At 44.7% G+C, this 17,692-nt stretch overlaps 1 protein-coding gene across 1 annotated transcript; it reads right to left on the reverse strand.

Moving 5' to 3' along the window:
- Nucleotides 1-9,193: 9,193 nt before the first annotated feature.
- LOC101658373 (cytochrome c oxidase copper chaperone) lies at nucleotides 9,194-15,558 on the reverse strand. Its single transcript, XM_004709803.2, has 3 exons — nucleotides 15,364-15,558; nucleotides 12,991-13,101; nucleotides 9,194-9,317 (listed from the first exon to the last, which is right to left on the reverse strand). The coding sequence occupies exons 1-2, from the start codon at nucleotides 15,468-15,470 to the stop codon at nucleotides 13,017-13,019; spliced, it is 192 nt and encodes a 63-aa protein (XP_004709860.1). The 5' UTR covers nucleotides 15,471-15,558; the 3' UTR covers nucleotides 9,194-9,317; nucleotides 12,991-13,016.
- Nucleotides 15,559-17,692: the final 2,134 nt, after the last annotated feature.

Below are 17,692 nucleotides of genomic sequence, written 5' to 3' on the forward strand. Positions count from 1 at the left end.
CCCGGGCCGAATGAAGAGAGCCCCGGGCTGGAGCACACTGTGTTCCATCTGGAATGCATCCCTCTTGGCACCGGAAGGAAGGGTGACCCCAGATGGATACCATGTTTGGAATTGGAATCCCTGAGGTACTGGCAGTGAGAGAAAACAGGCCAGGCACACAGGCAGGCTGGCAGAGCACTTAACATACCTCCAGAGAGGACAAGATAAGACGTGGGGACAAGAAGAGGGAGGCTGGGAGGGACAGAGCAAAAGCAAGCCAACCATTTATCACCACAGGCAGGACACTGTCCAGGGCTGACTGGAGGCGCCTCGGGAGGCTCTCTGAGGTGGCAGAACACATCTAACTAGAAAAATACGGGACCCTCACCAGAAAAACTCTTAATAGTAAAAAACGGAGAGCCCCTTTAAAGCCTCTGTGGAGTCACGTTGTAAATAGCATTAAGCACGTGTGCACTACAAACCCAAAGCAGTGATGATGCGAAGCAACTCCCTGAATTCGAGGCGGCCGTTCTAGGTGCCCTTGAGTCAGTTGTGCCCGAGAGTCAGAGGACAACTGCCCCCTGGGGTTTTCTGGGCTGTCTGCCTTGCCTTCAGGGAGCACGCCCCCTCCCCCAGTTCTTCCTCCCACAGAGGGGCTGGGGGGTACCAAGGGCCCGCCTTTCCCACAGGAGCTGAGCACTGATGGGACCCTGACGGCACCTTCGAGTCCACTCCAGGACTAATTAATCCGACGATGAGGGCTTGCCCAGACCATCACCCAGGCCTCCCTATCTTTCCACATAGGGAGAATCACCTCCACACATCCGGCACTGTTGCGGATACAGCTCTAAGGAGTCCTGGGAGTACAACAGATGAGCTTCAAGGTCGCTGGTGAAAAGTGCCACCATTTGCTCCTGGGGAGAATGATGAAGCTGTCTGCTCCTGTAAAGATGCACAGCCTCAGACACCTACCCTGCTTCCCCGAAAATGACAGCGTCCTATGTTAATTTTTGCTCCCAAAGATGCGCTAGGTCTTATTTTCAGGGGATATCTTATTTTTCCACGAAGAATACAGTATACATTTATTGTTGAACAACAAAAAAGGAAATTTATTACCTGTATACGGTATGGTAGTAGTTGTCATCACAAACCAGCATAACCAGACAAACTGTGAAGCCTACAGTATCAAGAATTTCTTGTTACTACCATTATTTCCATGTACAACAAACTATGGTACATTTACTCATAATCTATGGTACATTTACTCACACTTCCTGTCTGCTCTGGCTGCACTGAGGCCAACAGTGAGCTGCACGGTGGTGCCCGCCGCTACAGTCCAGAGCCCAGAGTTACGGTAGATTCGGGGGGGCCTTATGTTCAGGGAGGTCTTATTTTCAGGGGGGTGTCTTATATTTCAGCGAGAAGCAAAACTGTAAGTAGGTCTTATTTTCGGGGGATGTCTTACTTTCAGGAAACACAGTATCTAAGGTCGCTGTGAGTCCGAATCAACTGGATGGCCAAATCAAAAACCAAACTCGCTGCCATCGAGTGGATACTGACTCACCATGACCACCTGTGGTTTCTGAGGCTGTAGCTCTCTAAGGAAGAAGAAAGCCCAGTCGCTCTCCTGGGGAGCTGGATGGCAATGGGCTTTGAATTTTTTTGTTGTCGTTGTTAAGTCTACAGATCGAGTCTCATGCAGGGTCGCTCTACAAGTCAGAGTTAACTCCATGGCAGTGAGTATGCTGGAGCTCGCAGATCTAGACCTGGCCTGGAGACAGGCAGCCCTCTGGATCAGCGGGCTCGACACCTGTGGATTCAACCAATTGGGGGGCAGTGGGGCTGGGCAATTCATTAGTAATTCATTGACCATATATACTCGTGTATAAGCCAAGTTTTTCAACACATTTTCAATGCAGGTTTTGAGGTAAAATTAGGTGCACCAGCTGATATTCGGGTTGGCTTATACCCAAGTATATATGGTATGTAAGCTCCAGAGTCAAAGCATTCCCTCAAAGGCTAAGAAGCCGCAGAAAGTGCTATTTCCGTAGCATTTGCACTGCATTCGGCATTTTAAGTAATCTAGAGATAACGTCAAGTATTCAGGAGGATGTGCATAGGTTGATGCAAATAGTGCCATTTTCTACAAGGGACTTGAGCATCCTTGGACTTTAGTATCTGCAGGGACCTGGAACCAATCCCTCAGGGATACCCAAGGATGAATGTATGTTATTTACTCATCACAATTACCTTCAAAAATAAATATCATCCTCCTCAATCTGTAATTAATAGAGACTCGGAGAGATACCAAGACCCCACAGGCAGTAAGTGGCAGAACCAGAACTTGGTTTGGGGTCTAGCAGGATCACTGGGTGGCACCTAGATCCAGAATTCCCAACTCAGACTCCCTCCGTGGAGTCTGTTTGCCTCTCGATGTATCTGGGGAGCCACCTTGGACTGCTATGAAATATTAAACGAAGAAACTTGACTCCTGGGTTCTACATGGTCCTTTGCTGCTTCTTCCTTGACCCTGGACAAGCATTCACTGCCATTATTCTCATTGCCCCCAAGGTTTAGATGGGCACCCAGTGCCCTCTCAGGACTGTTCCACACTTGGTGTGTAAGGACGTTTACTCTATTGCTATACAAAACTCGCTGCCGTCAAGTTGATGCCAATGCATAGCGACCCTATAGGACAGGGCAGAACTGCCTCTGTGAGTTTCGAAACTGTAACTCCTTCCAGGAGTAGAAAACCCGTCTTTCTCCCCTGAGGGGCTGATGGTTTCCAACCTCTGACCTTGGGGTCGGAATGTTAAACTGTGAAAGTAGAAAGTTTCGAATATACTGACAAATGTCCAATTCAGTGCGCACTAATTGCTAATTCGGAGGCCAGAATTTGGGAACCAAAGATGAAAAGATGAGAAGCTTTCAATCCACCAAGACACAGATACCTCAGCAAGCAAGGACAATTCCGGGTGCAGCCCAATAGTGGAGGGAAGCTTCACACGCACACACGAACACTCACTGTCAATTCCATTCCAACTCCCCGCAGCCCTATAGGACACGGACTGTCCCAGCGGGTGTCCAAGACTGTAATTCTATTTTTTTAAAATCATTTTATTGGGGGTGGGTCCAGCTCTTATCACAATCCATACACACATCCATCCCGTCAAGCACATTTTTACATATGTTGCCATCGTCATTTTCAAAACATTTTGTTTCTACTTGAGCCCTTGGTATCAGCTCCTCATTCCCGCCCCCCCCTCCATCCCCCAAATTCCCACCCTCGTGAATCCTTGATCAATTATATATTATTATTTTGTATCTTACACTGTCCATTGTCTGCCTTCATCCACATTTCTGTTATTCGTCCCCTTGGCGGAGAGGGAGCTATATATCCAATCTTGTGATGGGTTCCTCCTTTCTCACCCTTCCCCTCCCTGACCATCCCCCTACCCTCATATCACTACTCCCATTACTGTTCCTGAGGGGTTTATCTTTCCTGAATTCCATGTATCCATAGTTCTTATCTGTACTCTGGTCTAGTCAGATTTGTAAGGTAGAGCTGGGTCATTGTAGGTGGGTGTGGGGGGGGGAAAGTAGGGGGGGGAGAGTTGGGGAGAGTACTCAGGAACTAGAGGAATGGTGTGCGATTCATCGGTGCTGTACTACACCTTGGTTGAATCATCCCTTCTTTATAACCCTTCTGTTTGGGGATATCAAGCTCCTTATTTAACTAAAAGCAACAGGCCAACAAAAAGGCATCTTATTCCCTACTTTCTAAAATTAAGGGGGGGGGGCCTAAATAGTAAAGGAAAAGAGCCACAGTTCCCAGAGATGAAAGTACCCCAGGCCCCCCTTAGGCACAGGATGCCATTAACAACAGTGACGTTTGGGCACTGTAACCCTTTCACGTTACCCTGCTAAGTCTACTATGCATGTTATGCCTTACTGTTGTGGGTGCCGTACATGTGAAAATAATGTGGTATTTCCACATATTTGTTGATTGCTACAGAGACTGAGTAGGCTGGTGTGAGACGACCCAAAAACAAAACACCCCAATGTGAGCCCGTTGCAGTCAAGACAATTCCAGCCCATGGGTCACCGTGTGGTCATGGCGGACGTGAGCTCAAGGGCTATTCCTCCCTGTCATCGCGATGGGACTAGACTGCCCGGCTTTTCTACCGTAGTGACACTGGGGGCGGGGATGGGGGTGGGGGGGTGACTTACACCACTACCCTTCTTGCAGTTTGCCCCTGCATGACGACCTTTGTGAGGGGTCCATGCACAAACCCCACAGGTTACCAGCAGTGATTGTGGCACTGGTGTCTAGGATATGAGATTCGTTTATTGCAATACCACGGAGAGCTATAGCTTATTTATTGTTGTGGATTTTTTAAACCTACATTTGAGAGAAAATGTTTTTTTAAATTGTCTGTGTCAAAACACAATGTCCAATTTGTCCACAATCATGCAAGTAGGGGCACAGTAGAAACTATTTGGAGGAGAATAAAAGGAAAAGAAAAACAAACAAACAAAAATCCCACCACCTCGACATGCGTCAATTTGTTAAGTGGATAGAATTCTATAAGCATTTATTCAGGACAAATTCTGTGCACCAGGGCATATAAAGGTGAACAAGACAATTATCACCTTCAAGGAACTTCTGGTGTAAGGGGACACTACCTGCAATCCAATAAAACACTCTGCTGAGGGTTGACAGGCATCACTGATGGAGGAGCAAGTAATCCTGGGAAAGACAGCCACGGATCAGGTGGCATTTAAGCCAGTCTGAAAAGATGAGCAGGGAGAACATTCCAGGAAGAGGAACAGAATGTGAAGGAACCAAGAAGCAAAACAAAACGATGCGGCACACTCTGACGAGAGAACAGCTTGGTGTAGGTGAAATCAGGGCAGCAGGGCACGAAGCAGGAGAGGCAGGCGGGTCCAGGCCAGATGATGAAGTCAGCACAAGGGTGGCCATGAACCATTGCTGGTCTATAAGCTATTTGCTCCTGGTACATGATGAGTTAAGTACAGGTAATGAGGCTGTTTAGATGTTTTCATAACAATTGACAGATGTATGATTTTTTAATTTAATAACAAAAATGTGGGGTTTGTACACTGTATTTTTTTAAGTGGATGGATTAGTTTAAAATGTCATTTTGCTAGAATTGATCTTTGGTAGAACAGAGAAAAGAGGGGGTGGGGATGGTCCTTAACCAGTTTTGATTAGAGATTATATTTTTCCTAATATTCAAATGCAACCCAGGCATGAACTTCAGCTTTGGACACATACTGTCATATGGCTTTAAAGGCAGAAACCATTAGATCCATAACCAAGTCATTTCTCTTTTACCTTAGCTTATGCAATGCTGACATAGCTAGCTGTTGAGCATGCGCTGTTTAGACCCCACCAAAGCTCCAAACTCATTGCCATCAAATTGGTTCTAACTTCTAATGACCTTCTAAGACCAGGTAGAACTGCCCCCTGAATTTCCGGGACCGGAACTCTTTATGGGAGTAGAAAGCTCTGTTGTTTCTCCTGTGGAGCTGGCTAGTTTTGAACTGCTTACCTTGTGGTTAGCAGTCCAACATGCAACCCATATGTCACCAGGGTTCTTGCATAGTTAAAATGCTTAGCCAATACTTTTCTCTTTTTCCAACGGTTTGAATAAACTCATTCAAGATGACCTCATTAAGTGAACAAAGTGGTTCACTTACAATTGCCATTTATCACTTCCTCTTTTGTAATAGAATGTTTTGTTTAAAAATCTAACCTACACCTTGCTCTAAAGAGTGGGAGCCCATTTAATCAATCAGCATAAAGCATTCTGCCAACAAATATTACTGGCTATAAGAGTATGCAAAGGCCCTGTGGTCAGTGGCTTAGGTTGGGCTGCTAACTGCAAGGTTAGCAGTTTGAATCCAGGGACTGCTGTATGGAAGATGTGGCTAGCTACTCCTGTAGTTAGCCTTGGGAATCCACAGGGGCAGTTCTACTCCATCTCATAGGGTCAGTGGGTCGGAATTGTCTCAGTGGCAGTGAGTGGGGAAGGGAAGAATCCATGTTTCCGGAATGGTTTCTTTTCTGCCAGACTTGAATGGGAAAGCAAGTGATTATCCTCATCAGTCCTAGAAAAGTCTGAGGTGAAAATAACTTGGATCTTGGGTAGCAACACTGTCTGATATCATTGCATCCGGAGCTTGCCGGGCCCGGCTCCCAGTGAAGTGAGACTTTTCCTGGATCAGGACTTGTCTGTGACTTGCTGTAGGAAGGCACCACAATCGACAGATCAAACCATCAACTACGTTTTGAATGGCTAGCGCGACAAACACCAGATATAGTCACACAGGTACTCTTTTCAGGTAAACATTTTAGAGAAAGTGTCCAAATATTCATTAAAAATAAAAAAGCACCTTCACAAGGAATATCTTATGGCACTGAGCATTTTATTGTTATGGCTTTTATTCATACACCACCAGACGATAAGCTCCTTAAAAACAGGGTCCACGCATGCCTCACTGTCTTTGAACATCACATAGCACAGAGTTGGCAAAGAGTGGGTTCTCAGTAAATGCTGAATTAGTCTCTCATCTCTTTGAGGATAGGATGTCTGATTCACACACGAATATTCAACACCCAGGGCAGTTTCTAACACATGGTGTTAGCGGCCTTTCCAGTGGAACAACTACTGGCACAGCTCATGACAGCCACTACCTGCTCGTCAGTGAGAGCGTGTGTGTTGTAGGATGAACGAGCTCCAGCAGAACTTCCAGACTCAGGTTGGTAGGAAAGCCTGGAGATCCAGTTCTGAAAATCAGCCAATCAAAATCCTGTGGATTACAATGATCTGCAGTCAATGGGGCTGGTGCAGCAGCAGATAGTGTTTTGCTGTCTTATATATGCGGTTGCCAGGATTCAGGAGTGGACTCCACAGCAGCCGACACTGGGAACATGGGGCTTACATTCTAAAGGCCGAGACTCACATCTTGCCCCATTAGCCATTTATTAGGGCAGTTTTCCTTAGCTGAGAACCTGTACTCACCTATAAGATGGGGATTACTGTTTCTGTACCAGCCTCACATCAGAGCAGTGGAAGGACAGGTCTAGGAATATGGTCCTGTTCTCATCCACTCTCAGGTTACATGCTAAGTCTGGACAGATAACAGAATAGAGTGCACACACCTACACTAAGAGAACAGTTACTGTGAGAGACGGAGACTTAGCAAATAGGGTATGCCAAAGTGTGGTGGTGAAATCACTAGGCTAAGTTCTTCCATTTTCAGATTGCTGTGGTACCATCGCTTACTGATATGAGGATGGGAATGCTGCCCCTATCATTGGGCAGACTTTGCAGCTCAGATGAGCAGGGGTTCTTGTGAGCTGTATTTCTCACTGCAGCAGACGTCATGAGTGCTTTACATATCAGGCAGGTGGATCGGAGGCACAGGCTAAAAATTCATGTGCTGCTAAGGGTTTGAGGAAACAGAAACTCCGAGATGCAAGACACTTTCCTAGCTCATAGGCTGTACACATCCTTAGCTCTGAAAACATGCATGACCTCTAGCTCATTCTTAGCTGGGTGGTTAGCAAAGAATGTTTATAATGACTTTCCTGTAGACTTCCCCTGCAGTGTTGTTGTAAAGTAGCCAAAAAGAGTAGCATGTGTACACACAGATTTATAAAAAGTCAACAAAAAGTACCCTCATTATACACCAGTAGGACTTCAGGTGATTCCTTCCTGTCTTCCTTATGTTTCCATAAAACCAATAGAATAAAATAAAAATGGTAATTTAGGTAATCTGGTAAAATGTCTTATTCAAAGCTGAGGCCCAGTTCTTGAAGAGCAACTGGCACAAAGCATGCATTCTATAAAACATTTAGTGAATAAACACACACACAATAGGGAATTGGTTGAATTACGGGAAGCCACATGGTTCTATACAATGCAGAAGTAAACTCACTGATGGGCTTATTAAGGGGAAAAGGCAAAAACGTAAACATTATGATCTTGTTAAAAATATGTAGCAATGAAAACAGATCTCATTTTCCTTTTGAAAAATATAAACACACAGGAAGTTTGGAACATGTACCAAAAACTAGTACTGAGTTATGGATTTTTCCCCTTCTTATAATCACAGGACATATTCAAGCAGAGTCTAGATAATCATCTGCCGGGGATCTAGCTGAACTACCCTGCTACCCCGAAAGTAAGACATCCCCTGAAAATAAGACCTACTTACAGTTTTGCCTCTCGCTGAACTATAAGGCATCCCCCAAAGTACGGTAAGTCTGGACTCTGGACCGTAGGCCACTGCTCACTGTTGGCCTCAGTGCGGCCAGAGCAGACAGTAAGTGCAAGGTCTCTTTTAATAAAACAATAAATGTGTACCGTATTCTTCTTCATGGGGAAAAATAAGACATACCCTGAAAATAAGACCTAGTACATCTTTGGGAGCAAAAATTAATATGGCACTGTCTTATTTTCAGGAAAACAGGGTAGGTGGGAGGCTAGCTCACACTTTAGACTCTGTTATTTCACCCAAAGTTCTCTGTATACTAGAATTTACTAACATACAAGTTTTCTATTCAAGTAAACATGTGACATGAATAAAGAATCAAAGAATTAGTGTTAATAACACTACATATATAATTTTAATTATTTACCCACTCCCTAGGTTTTTACTGCTCTCCCCTTCTCTTACCTTTGTTCTCAGATGAGAAAAGGACCCAAGGCTGGTTGACTGGAGCTAACATAGACACCTGTGAAATTTGTTTGCTTTTTAGAGGCGGAAATTTTCCTTCACACAATGAGATACACATATGCTACGTATACTCATTTACCTTTGTCATCATCTTTTGGCCTAACCAATTAGTAAAGAACATTAATTTGGAAGGTCTGTCCAGTTCTTATCTTTAAGCAAGTTGAAAATAAAAACCACACATTCATTCTGAATGAGATCTCCTAAGGCCACCATACTCATCCTAAATTGATAAAGAGCTATTTTTCTTACTTCCACGAACCCGCTTTTGGAGATTTCATTAAATAAGACCAGTATCTGTTTCTCCCTTGAAAATGCATATGGAGTTCCCAGGATGACACAGTAAAAAGAAAACAAACTTGCACTACAAATCTTTTTATAGTGTATGCCTTATGAAAACATACCAAAAAGTCATGTGAGGAACATAAAAAGAAACTCTTCTGGAGACTTTTGACCAGCGATATATATATTTTAATAAATTATAAATACTTTCTCCATTTATCAAAACATTATAGACTTCTCAATGTTTTCTAACATTCTTCACCGTTCCGGAATTATTCAGAGTAGACTACCTAAGAAAAAGATGTAGAGAGTCAATTTTTCAAACATCATGCATTAAAGAATTCTGACCCCTAGAAATGAATGCCTCCACTAGCTATTATTAACTAACTGCTATACATAACTCTGAGATTACACACCGACAAAAAAAAAATCCCTATTTTTAGTTTTGTCTAGCTAAAAGCATCACTGTAGCAGTACAATTCATTACTGTTGAATCTTTAGAAACACTTGTTAAAGTAAAGGGAATTTATATTTACTTTCTTAAAAGCAGCTTGTAAAAAAGCCTACAGCAGTTTATTTCTACAGATATCTAAGAGAAGACTTGCAAACCCTTCCTTGCTGACTCAAGTATGTCTGGCAAGGTCCGTGAGGTGGAAGGCAGCTGTACAGACCAGATTGTGCGGGTTAGGGCCGAGCTCACCACAATCAAGTGCATGCCACGTGCGATACAGCACGTTCCCGGTCCTCACAAGTTTCCACAACACCCTAGTCAATTTAAGTGTGCGACAGGGTAATGATAAAGTGTGAAATATTCTGATAATCACCAAAATCAAAGACACGAAGTGAGCACTGGCTATTGGAAAAATGATGCCGACAGACTTGCCAGACTGCGCTGCGGGGAACCTTCAATTTGTAAAAGACGGCAGTATCTGCAAAGTGTAATAAAATGAGCTGTGCCGCTATGAGATTTTACCATGCGGCCAACCTCCTAGTTATTCAGTCATGGATTCTTACTTAGCAGTAGGGTTTTCTAATTTGCATTCATAATAGTTTAGTTTTAAGATTGAAGATCAAGATTTTATGCAATCCTAATAATGCCTACGTTGACAATAAAACCTCATTAAGCTGAGGAGTAAAGTGCCGGTGGACTGGAGAATATTAAGGACCGAAAGCCTTGGAGTCCGGTTGTAATTCCAGCACCTATCCACTATGAAGGAGTTCTGGTGGCACAGTGGTTAAGCACGTGGCTGCGAAGCAAAAGGGGGGCAGCTTGAACCCACCAGCATCTCCGAGGGAGAAAGATGCGGCAGCCTGCTCCTGTAGACAATCACAGCCTGAGGAAGCCTCGGGGTGGCCCTCCTCTGTCTTAGAGTCACTGCTTCAGAAGCACCCTTTGCTTTCTCGACTCTTAATTTTAGGAAGTCCTTTCTTTACCCAGTGATCTGCTTTCATTTCCCCACAGGGGTTAGGGAGATGGGCTATCTGGGATCAACTAGATCTAAACACCCATTCCTATCCCAAAAGTACTAATTCACAGAAGGTGAGAACATGACTTTTAAAGAAAGGTATGGATTCAGATTGTTGTTCTTATAACTAGGATTCAAAAAGAATCAGGTCATATGTTCAACAGACATCAAATAAATACCTGCTATCTACAACTCTGAAGGTATTAGCCATTTTGTTCTAGCTTCTAGTTTTAGGGTCCGCCAAGCACATTCACACATCTTTCTATCATTTAACCACCTTCACAGCACTACAAAGTGGTTGGGACATGTGTTACTACTCTGTTTCACAGTTGAGGACACTAAGGTTCAGAAAGGACTTGCCCAAGAGCACACAATCAAAGTTGCTGCATTTCATTGTATGGACGTGTAAAGCAAAGAGGAATTGCCCTCACTTTCTCTCCTATTAACACAGAGAAAACCACAACACTTTCTGGTTCCCTGAAGACACAACGCTTACAAGAGACAAATGTAGCACCTTGGTGGCCCACATAAAGTTTAAGATACTTTTGATGCTTCGAAATCCAGCAATTCTTTTAATTACTCTTTTTAGTAAGGCAGGACTGCTACAACTAAGTTGTTTATTTATGAACAAAGAAATCATGTACAGTGAGGTTTCCACATCTTTTAAAGTAGTTAATGGGTCTATGGGTATAGGTGTGTGTGTAGAGAGAACCCCTTCCTGCCTCAAATTAATTTTACAAAGTAATTCACCATGAGATTGCTTTAAGCAACCTGCTAATCTGAAAAACATTTAAGATCATGGATACCGAAGCAAACTCATGGCTGATGAGTCAACTCTGAGTCATAATCCATCTTACAGAAAGAGACCTGCCCCATAGGTTTCCTAGGCTGTACTCTCGGTGGAAGCAGAGCACCACTTCTTTCTCCTGCAGAGCAGCTGGTGGGTTCACACCGACAAGTCTTTAGTAAGCAGGTGAGCGCTTAACCCCTGCACCACGGGGCTCCTTACAGGGACAGCTTCTCATAATCAAACAGAGCAAGAATTTTCCACTCACTAGGTCTAGGCCCAGCTTCCCCCACTCCACCCCCTCAACCCGACACTGTCTGTTCAGCATCACCTCTCACTTGGACTGAACTTCCCAGAGAAACTAACTACAGACACTTTCCGAAATTAGGTCATGTGTGCCTTTATCCAAACCATGCTTTTTTTTTGCTGCCTAGAATGCCCAAGTATTAAGTGAACCATACTCTACACATTGTGAAGCACAGTATGGCTCTCTTTATAACTGAAGACACCGAAATCCAGAGAGGATCACCGGCTTGATCATGCACAGTAAGCTTGACGTCACAATGACAGAAGGGAAATCAAGCCTCCAGACTCAACCTGTACCGTTTCCACCACCAGTTGAGACTTCTCATCAGCTCAGGGCAACTCCTTTTCTCTCCTTCCTACAGCTCAGTGAGGAAGACTGGCCCTGAAATTCCTAAGCGGCAGGGCTTCAAGGTGAAAGGGAAAGACGAGTCCTCTCTCTGACATTGGTATGCAGCCTTGGTGTTATCTCAGCTATTGTTAAGGTCAAAGGGGCTACTTTAGGGGTAGGGGCACACAGCAGCCTGGAGATGAAGGTTCCATTTAGAGCCATTAGGCCAGGATAATAGTTACTGCCTTGGGGGGCCGGGGGGTAGTGCCACAAAAGCAGATAGCTCCAAATTACAATTTATTCTGGATTATCGGGTACAGTATAAGTTTTTAACTGTTGGGGGTGGGGGTGTGCACAGAGATTTTCTGACAAGGGGGCAGTAGGCCAAGTGAGAACCCACGCTTTAGGCCTTACTTCCCTCATTCATGAGCAAGCCTCTAGGGAGCACCCACTATGTGCTAGCTACTGCTATAGATGCTCACCGACACCTAAAAAAAGTGAGGGACCCGAGGCAACAGCTCCTAAACAAGAGGAAATCATTCATTTGTGGCGTGGCTGGGTACCCTGTCACTTGAAATCTCTCTCAGCATTCAAATTTGGATTAAAAGCTCAAAGTTATTCAGAAAATGGTGTGAGGTTTAAATTTTCTAAGAGTGAAGCTTGGTATAAAATGCCACGCTTTTTGTTTTACAAAAACAAGGCATCCTTGGGTTGCTTATTCCCTATTTAAAAGCACTTCCCAAAAGTACTCAGGAAGAAATAACACTTTCCTTTTACTGCCTCTCAATCAGACAACTGGGGATTTTGAACTTGCCAGAGCTACAATTCCTTCTGACACAGCTAAATTCCCACTTCCTAAGTCCTCTGAATGCCTCACAACTGTTGGCAGCATTCATTCCCCATATAGTGAACTGCAAAGTCCTTCTTTTCATTGATACTTAAGCACATTACATTAACCTGGGGGTCTCAAAGCCACCAATTTCACTTCTGAATGGCCTTCCAAACAGAGTATCGCAGAATGGAGGCTAAATCTGTAAAGCAAAGCTCAAACCGGAAGCAAAAAGCTTGCATATTACCTTGCCAAGCCCAACTGCTCGCCATTTCAAATCTTAAATCCCAGGGCTCTCATGCACTCCTTGTGGGCCTCAATCAGGTGTCCACAGTGTTCTTCTCCTTTCTCAATGATGCTAGAAGACAAAATTGACTTGTTATTTGACAAAGTGGGCATGAACCACTTCATTAAATATGCATGCACAACAGGGACAGGGATGAGGTAGAACAGGGGTATGCTGAATACAACAGTGACAGGGATGAGGTAGAACAGGGGTATGCTGAATACGGCGTCAGACTTTTGAAAAACGACACTATGCCAGCTGACATTGCAACTGTTTTTATTGTATCTTGTAAAATCCTCCTGACCAGAAAGGTGGTCCACCGAGAACTACTTTGGGGTACCTGATCTGAACTGTGAGGATGGCCCAGGATGGGGCAGTGTTTCACTCTGCTGGGCACAGGGTCACTCTGGGTTGGAACGGACTCGATGGCACCTAAGAACAGGAACTGGCCTGAAGAAATAATTAAGCCTGTGCTACACTGCCTCTGACTCAGAACCCGGGAAGAAACGGCTCAAATAGAAGGGGCCCTGGTGGCACAGAGGGTGCTGTGGGAGAAAGATGAGGCTGCCTGCTCTGGCCCAGAGTCAGTCTCACAACTCTATAGAGCCCTTCTACTCTGTGACAGGGTTTCTGGGAGCTGCAAGGCAGTGAGTGAATCACTTACAATGAAATACACTGACTGAATGAAGTATTTGTTAACAGAAGGTCAAAGAGAAAAGCTTCATTTTCCACACTACCAGAGGAATTAACTTTCTGATTCTGCCCTACAGCCAACTACCAATTAGTTAAATCTACTTCTGATCAAAAGATATCTGGGAAAAAAAAATCTGAGAGCCAGGAGCAGCAAGATGAGCCACTTCACACTGATCAGAAATCTTACAACATTCACAAAAGAGACTAGAACCACTCAGCTTTAGTTCTAGGGAGAACGTAACTTTAACAACAAATAAATCTGAATTTCGTAAAAAAAGGAAAAACTCACTCCTGACTTTTTATTGGAGAGAAGTTATAGAGGTCTGAAGCAGTTAATGCAAAAGGAATTCAAGAATAAAATAACTTCTCCCTTTGATGATGCTCAACTAAACCCAAAGGTTTGGAAGTTCCAGTCAGTCCAGAGGTTATCTCAGAAGAAAGGCCTGGCATGCTCCTGAAAAAAGTCAGGCACTGAAAACTCAACAGAGTTGATACACATGGGGATGCCACATTGGAGACGCTATAGAAAGTGGTACCAGTTTCTAAATCCTACCTATCCTTATTTATTTAACACTTTTAGATAGACTACCCATCATTTGATAGTTTGCTCCAGGGGAGGCTGTCTGAAAGTGGGAGACATTGTCATGGACACAGCGCCCTGTGAAGATACAGCTCACCTTCACTGAGCATTTACTACTCAGTGCCTGGTATTCTACTCATCAGTCCGTACAGTAATTCTGGAGGCAGATACTTTTATTAGGCCCAATAGGTAATATGCTCAATGTCACTAAATTGGTGAACCTGGATTCAAATCTGGACTCTTCTTATTTCAAGCTCATTGATACTATACACTCTGAAGGTTCAATAAATACTTGTATAGAGGCAAGTACAGTATCAGATCTTCCAAGTCTCCTCCCTTCACAGCAATAGCTGGAAAGTAACGAGTATTAATAGAAGCACTGTGCTCCTGAACTCATTACCTGATTATGCCACTGATGTCTACGTGAGGACAAAAGGGGGGAAGTCATAGGGTCAAGAGGTGCACTTATATGTCTGAGTCATTCTAGTAAGATTTCGAGGCGACATAAAATGAAAAACTCTTTGGTGGATCGATAATCATCGTTATGTGTTATTCTGAATACTAAATAGTCACCTAAATACTAGACTGGTTAATTTCTAAATCATCTGCCTTTAAAAAAAACCCACGAAACTCCCTTTCGGTCAAAGGGCAGTAAGGAAGGAGCAGTCCCTGGACGCTCCCGCTTCAGTCTTACCCAGCTTGCTCTGAGAGTCCCTCTTAGGCGGTATATCCACCATAATGCGTCTCCATTAACTCTAGGCTGACTTGCTGACTTCAGGCCACAAGGTCTCTTTAACCCCTTGTAGACCTGCAGACCCGAACGCTCCCAGGTGTTCAAAACGGTCGCCGAAAGGAACGAGCGAGCCAAGGGCGCCTCGGGTGAGTCTGCCCTTCCTCCACTGCCCTTGCCAAGAGCCCAGGTTAAGCATGTGCCCCAAGCAAGCCAGGCGACGCCGGGAAGCCCCTGCCGAGCCGCGCTCGCCGTCAGGCTCCGGCCGAGCCCGGGGCGCGCATTGGCGCCGGAACCCGCGCGGCGGCGCCCTTGCCGGCGGCGCACTGACCATGCGTCGCGCGCCTTCTTGGTCTCGGGGCAGGCGCAGCAAGGCCGGAGCGGCTTCTTCTCCTGCGGCGCAGGCGGGCCCGGGCTTGCGGCCGCCAGATCTGGCATGTTTGGTGCCGAAAGAAGCTCCCGTTACAAACCAAAGAGCGCCCTCAACTCCCCGCGCTCCGGGAAACACCGCCACTTCCGCCTGTCGCACGCGGGGAAAGGGACAGGAAGTCCCGCCTCTCTCACAGCGGGGCGGGGAGGAGAGGGAGGCGCGCGTGCGCACTGTGCACGGCCGTGGCTGGGTCACAGCCGGCGTTCCTCTTCAGCGCAGGCGCAGAGGTCGGGTCCAAGGTCAAGGTTATTGTACACCAATTTATGAGCGCTAGGAATGATTGACGCGTTGGCCTGCTGACCACAAGATCAGCAGTTGGAAACCACAGCTCGCCGGCGAGAGACCTGTAAAGAGTTCCTTAGCGTCTCGGACACTCCCAGGACAGTTCTACTTACCCTGTCCTGGGGGATCCCCAAGGAGTTAGGCTTGACTTGGTAGCAGTGAGTTTGGAGTTTGGGGGGAGGAATTACTGAAAATGCAAATCGCCTCAGGTTTTTGTTTTGTGTTCCCATCCTCCAGCCCCACAAATGTCAAAACTGAAGGCCCAGGACGTGAAATGACTTGTTTAAGCTAAAGGAGAGAATTTTAATTAAAGGGGGTGCAAAAGTTAGTTGGCTGTTAGTCAACAATGGAAATGTCACATCATTTGGGATTCAGTCTGTTGACATTTCCTTTGTTAAAAGGGACCCAGAAGATAACAAACTTCTCCCCTATAGTAATTAATTCGCTATAGTAAAAAATTCCTTTAAAACCTGTTAATTATTCCCAGCCTGGGCCTGTTGCAAAACCTGTTCACTGTTCTAAGATGCTTTAATTCAAGAAAGGGGAAGAAGGGCCCTGTAGATAGGCAATGGACCCCAAAGCCTTAGGGGGTATTTGGGCTGGCAGCCCCTGGAATAAGGCAGATACCCATTTTCTTGGAGTAAGGAAGATAGCAATTGATGGTGTGAATTCCTTAGGGGAAATGTTAACTGTTTTCCTCTGAACCTAGATCCCTTTTGTCCCATTCCTTGGAAGTCCTCTGGTTATTGTAAAACTTGTTAATTACCTCCTGGGACTATTGGAAAGCCTGTTTCTTATCATATAGTTTAAGGCATGTAAATTGCATGATTTTGAATCATTTTGGAGGCAGCATATCCAACTGTTTCCTTCTGTCAGCACTGGCAGAAATAGAGTTAGAATTTCTCGAATCAACCTGGTCTCTGTCTTTGGCTGTAACATGGACAGGCTCTCCCAGACCCCTTGGCAAACCAGCAACAAAATCACTAGGGAGAGCTGGTGCCCTTGAGTAAATATATTTTTCCTATTTCATGCTAGGATATTATCCATCTGCTACTTGCCCCCCAGCCACCATTACTTTCCCTGACCTAGGTAAAAATATGTAGCAAAGGGATTTGAACAATCCAGTTCACTAGTGTTGGGGAAGAAAAAAGGACCTCCCCTTATACTTCAAATCATTAGTGAATTAGCATGTATGGCCCTGAATATACCGAGTCCTGGTGACTGCGGGCTAGGTGATGGACTGCTAATTGCAATGTCAGAAGTTCAAACCCACCAGCTGCTCTAGGGGAGAAAGATGAGTCTGTCAGAAACTGCCTGGGAAACTCTTATAGAAGGTCAGCAATGCATAGTCCTGAACATATTTATTTCAGAATGAAATATTCAATCATGGGGGGTATTATACCGGTTAATAAAACTGAAACTGCATATTTCTTAGGATTGCCTGGGTTCGGTTAAGTAGTGCCCATGTTATTTATTCAAGAAAATGAACAGAAACTCTTTTTAAAATATGACTTGGGGCATTGTTCAAAATAGCGACCCTACGTACAATAGAATGAAGCACTGCATGGTCTTGCCCGGTCCTTAAAATTGTTCCAATGCTTGAGTCCATTGTTGCTGCCACAGTGTCACTCCATCTCCTTGAGGGTCTTCCTCTCCCTCACTGCCCCTCCACTCATGAAGCATGATGTCCTTCTCCAGGGACTGGTTTCTCCTGACAATATGTCCAAAGTATGTAAGTCTTGCCATCCTTGCCTCTAAGGAGCACTCTAGCTGTACTTAATCAAGGACAGATTTGTTTGTCCTGTTAGCAGTCTGTGGTACTTTATTCCTTTATCAAGCTACCTAAATGCCTATTGCTTTGTGTGCTTCTGGGTATTAATGAAAATGTAGAGATATGAAATATATGAAATGAAATGTGTCCCATTCTTCAACATGAGAGATTTCAATA

This window comes from Echinops telfairi, unplaced genomic scaffold, assembly GCF_000313985.2.
Source record: "Echinops telfairi isolate 266 unplaced genomic scaffold, ASM31398v2 ScPeMD7_3509;HRSCAF=4178, whole genome shotgun sequence".
NCBI classification, from domain to species: Eukaryota; Metazoa; Chordata; class Mammalia; order Afrosoricida; family Tenrecidae; genus Echinops; species Echinops telfairi.

What these genes read in the sequence shown, in the direction of transcription:
- LOC101658373 (XM_004709803.2), bottom strand. Translation starts at nt 15,470, where the DNA reads ATGCCAGATCTGGCGGCCGCAAGCCCGGGCCCGCCTGCGCCGCAGGAG. An exon ending in AAGAAGGCGCGCGACGCATG is followed by an intron (nt 13,102 to 15,363) that starts GTCAGTGCGCCG and finishes TTTGTCTTCTAG; the next exon opens with CATCATTGAGAAAGGAGAAG.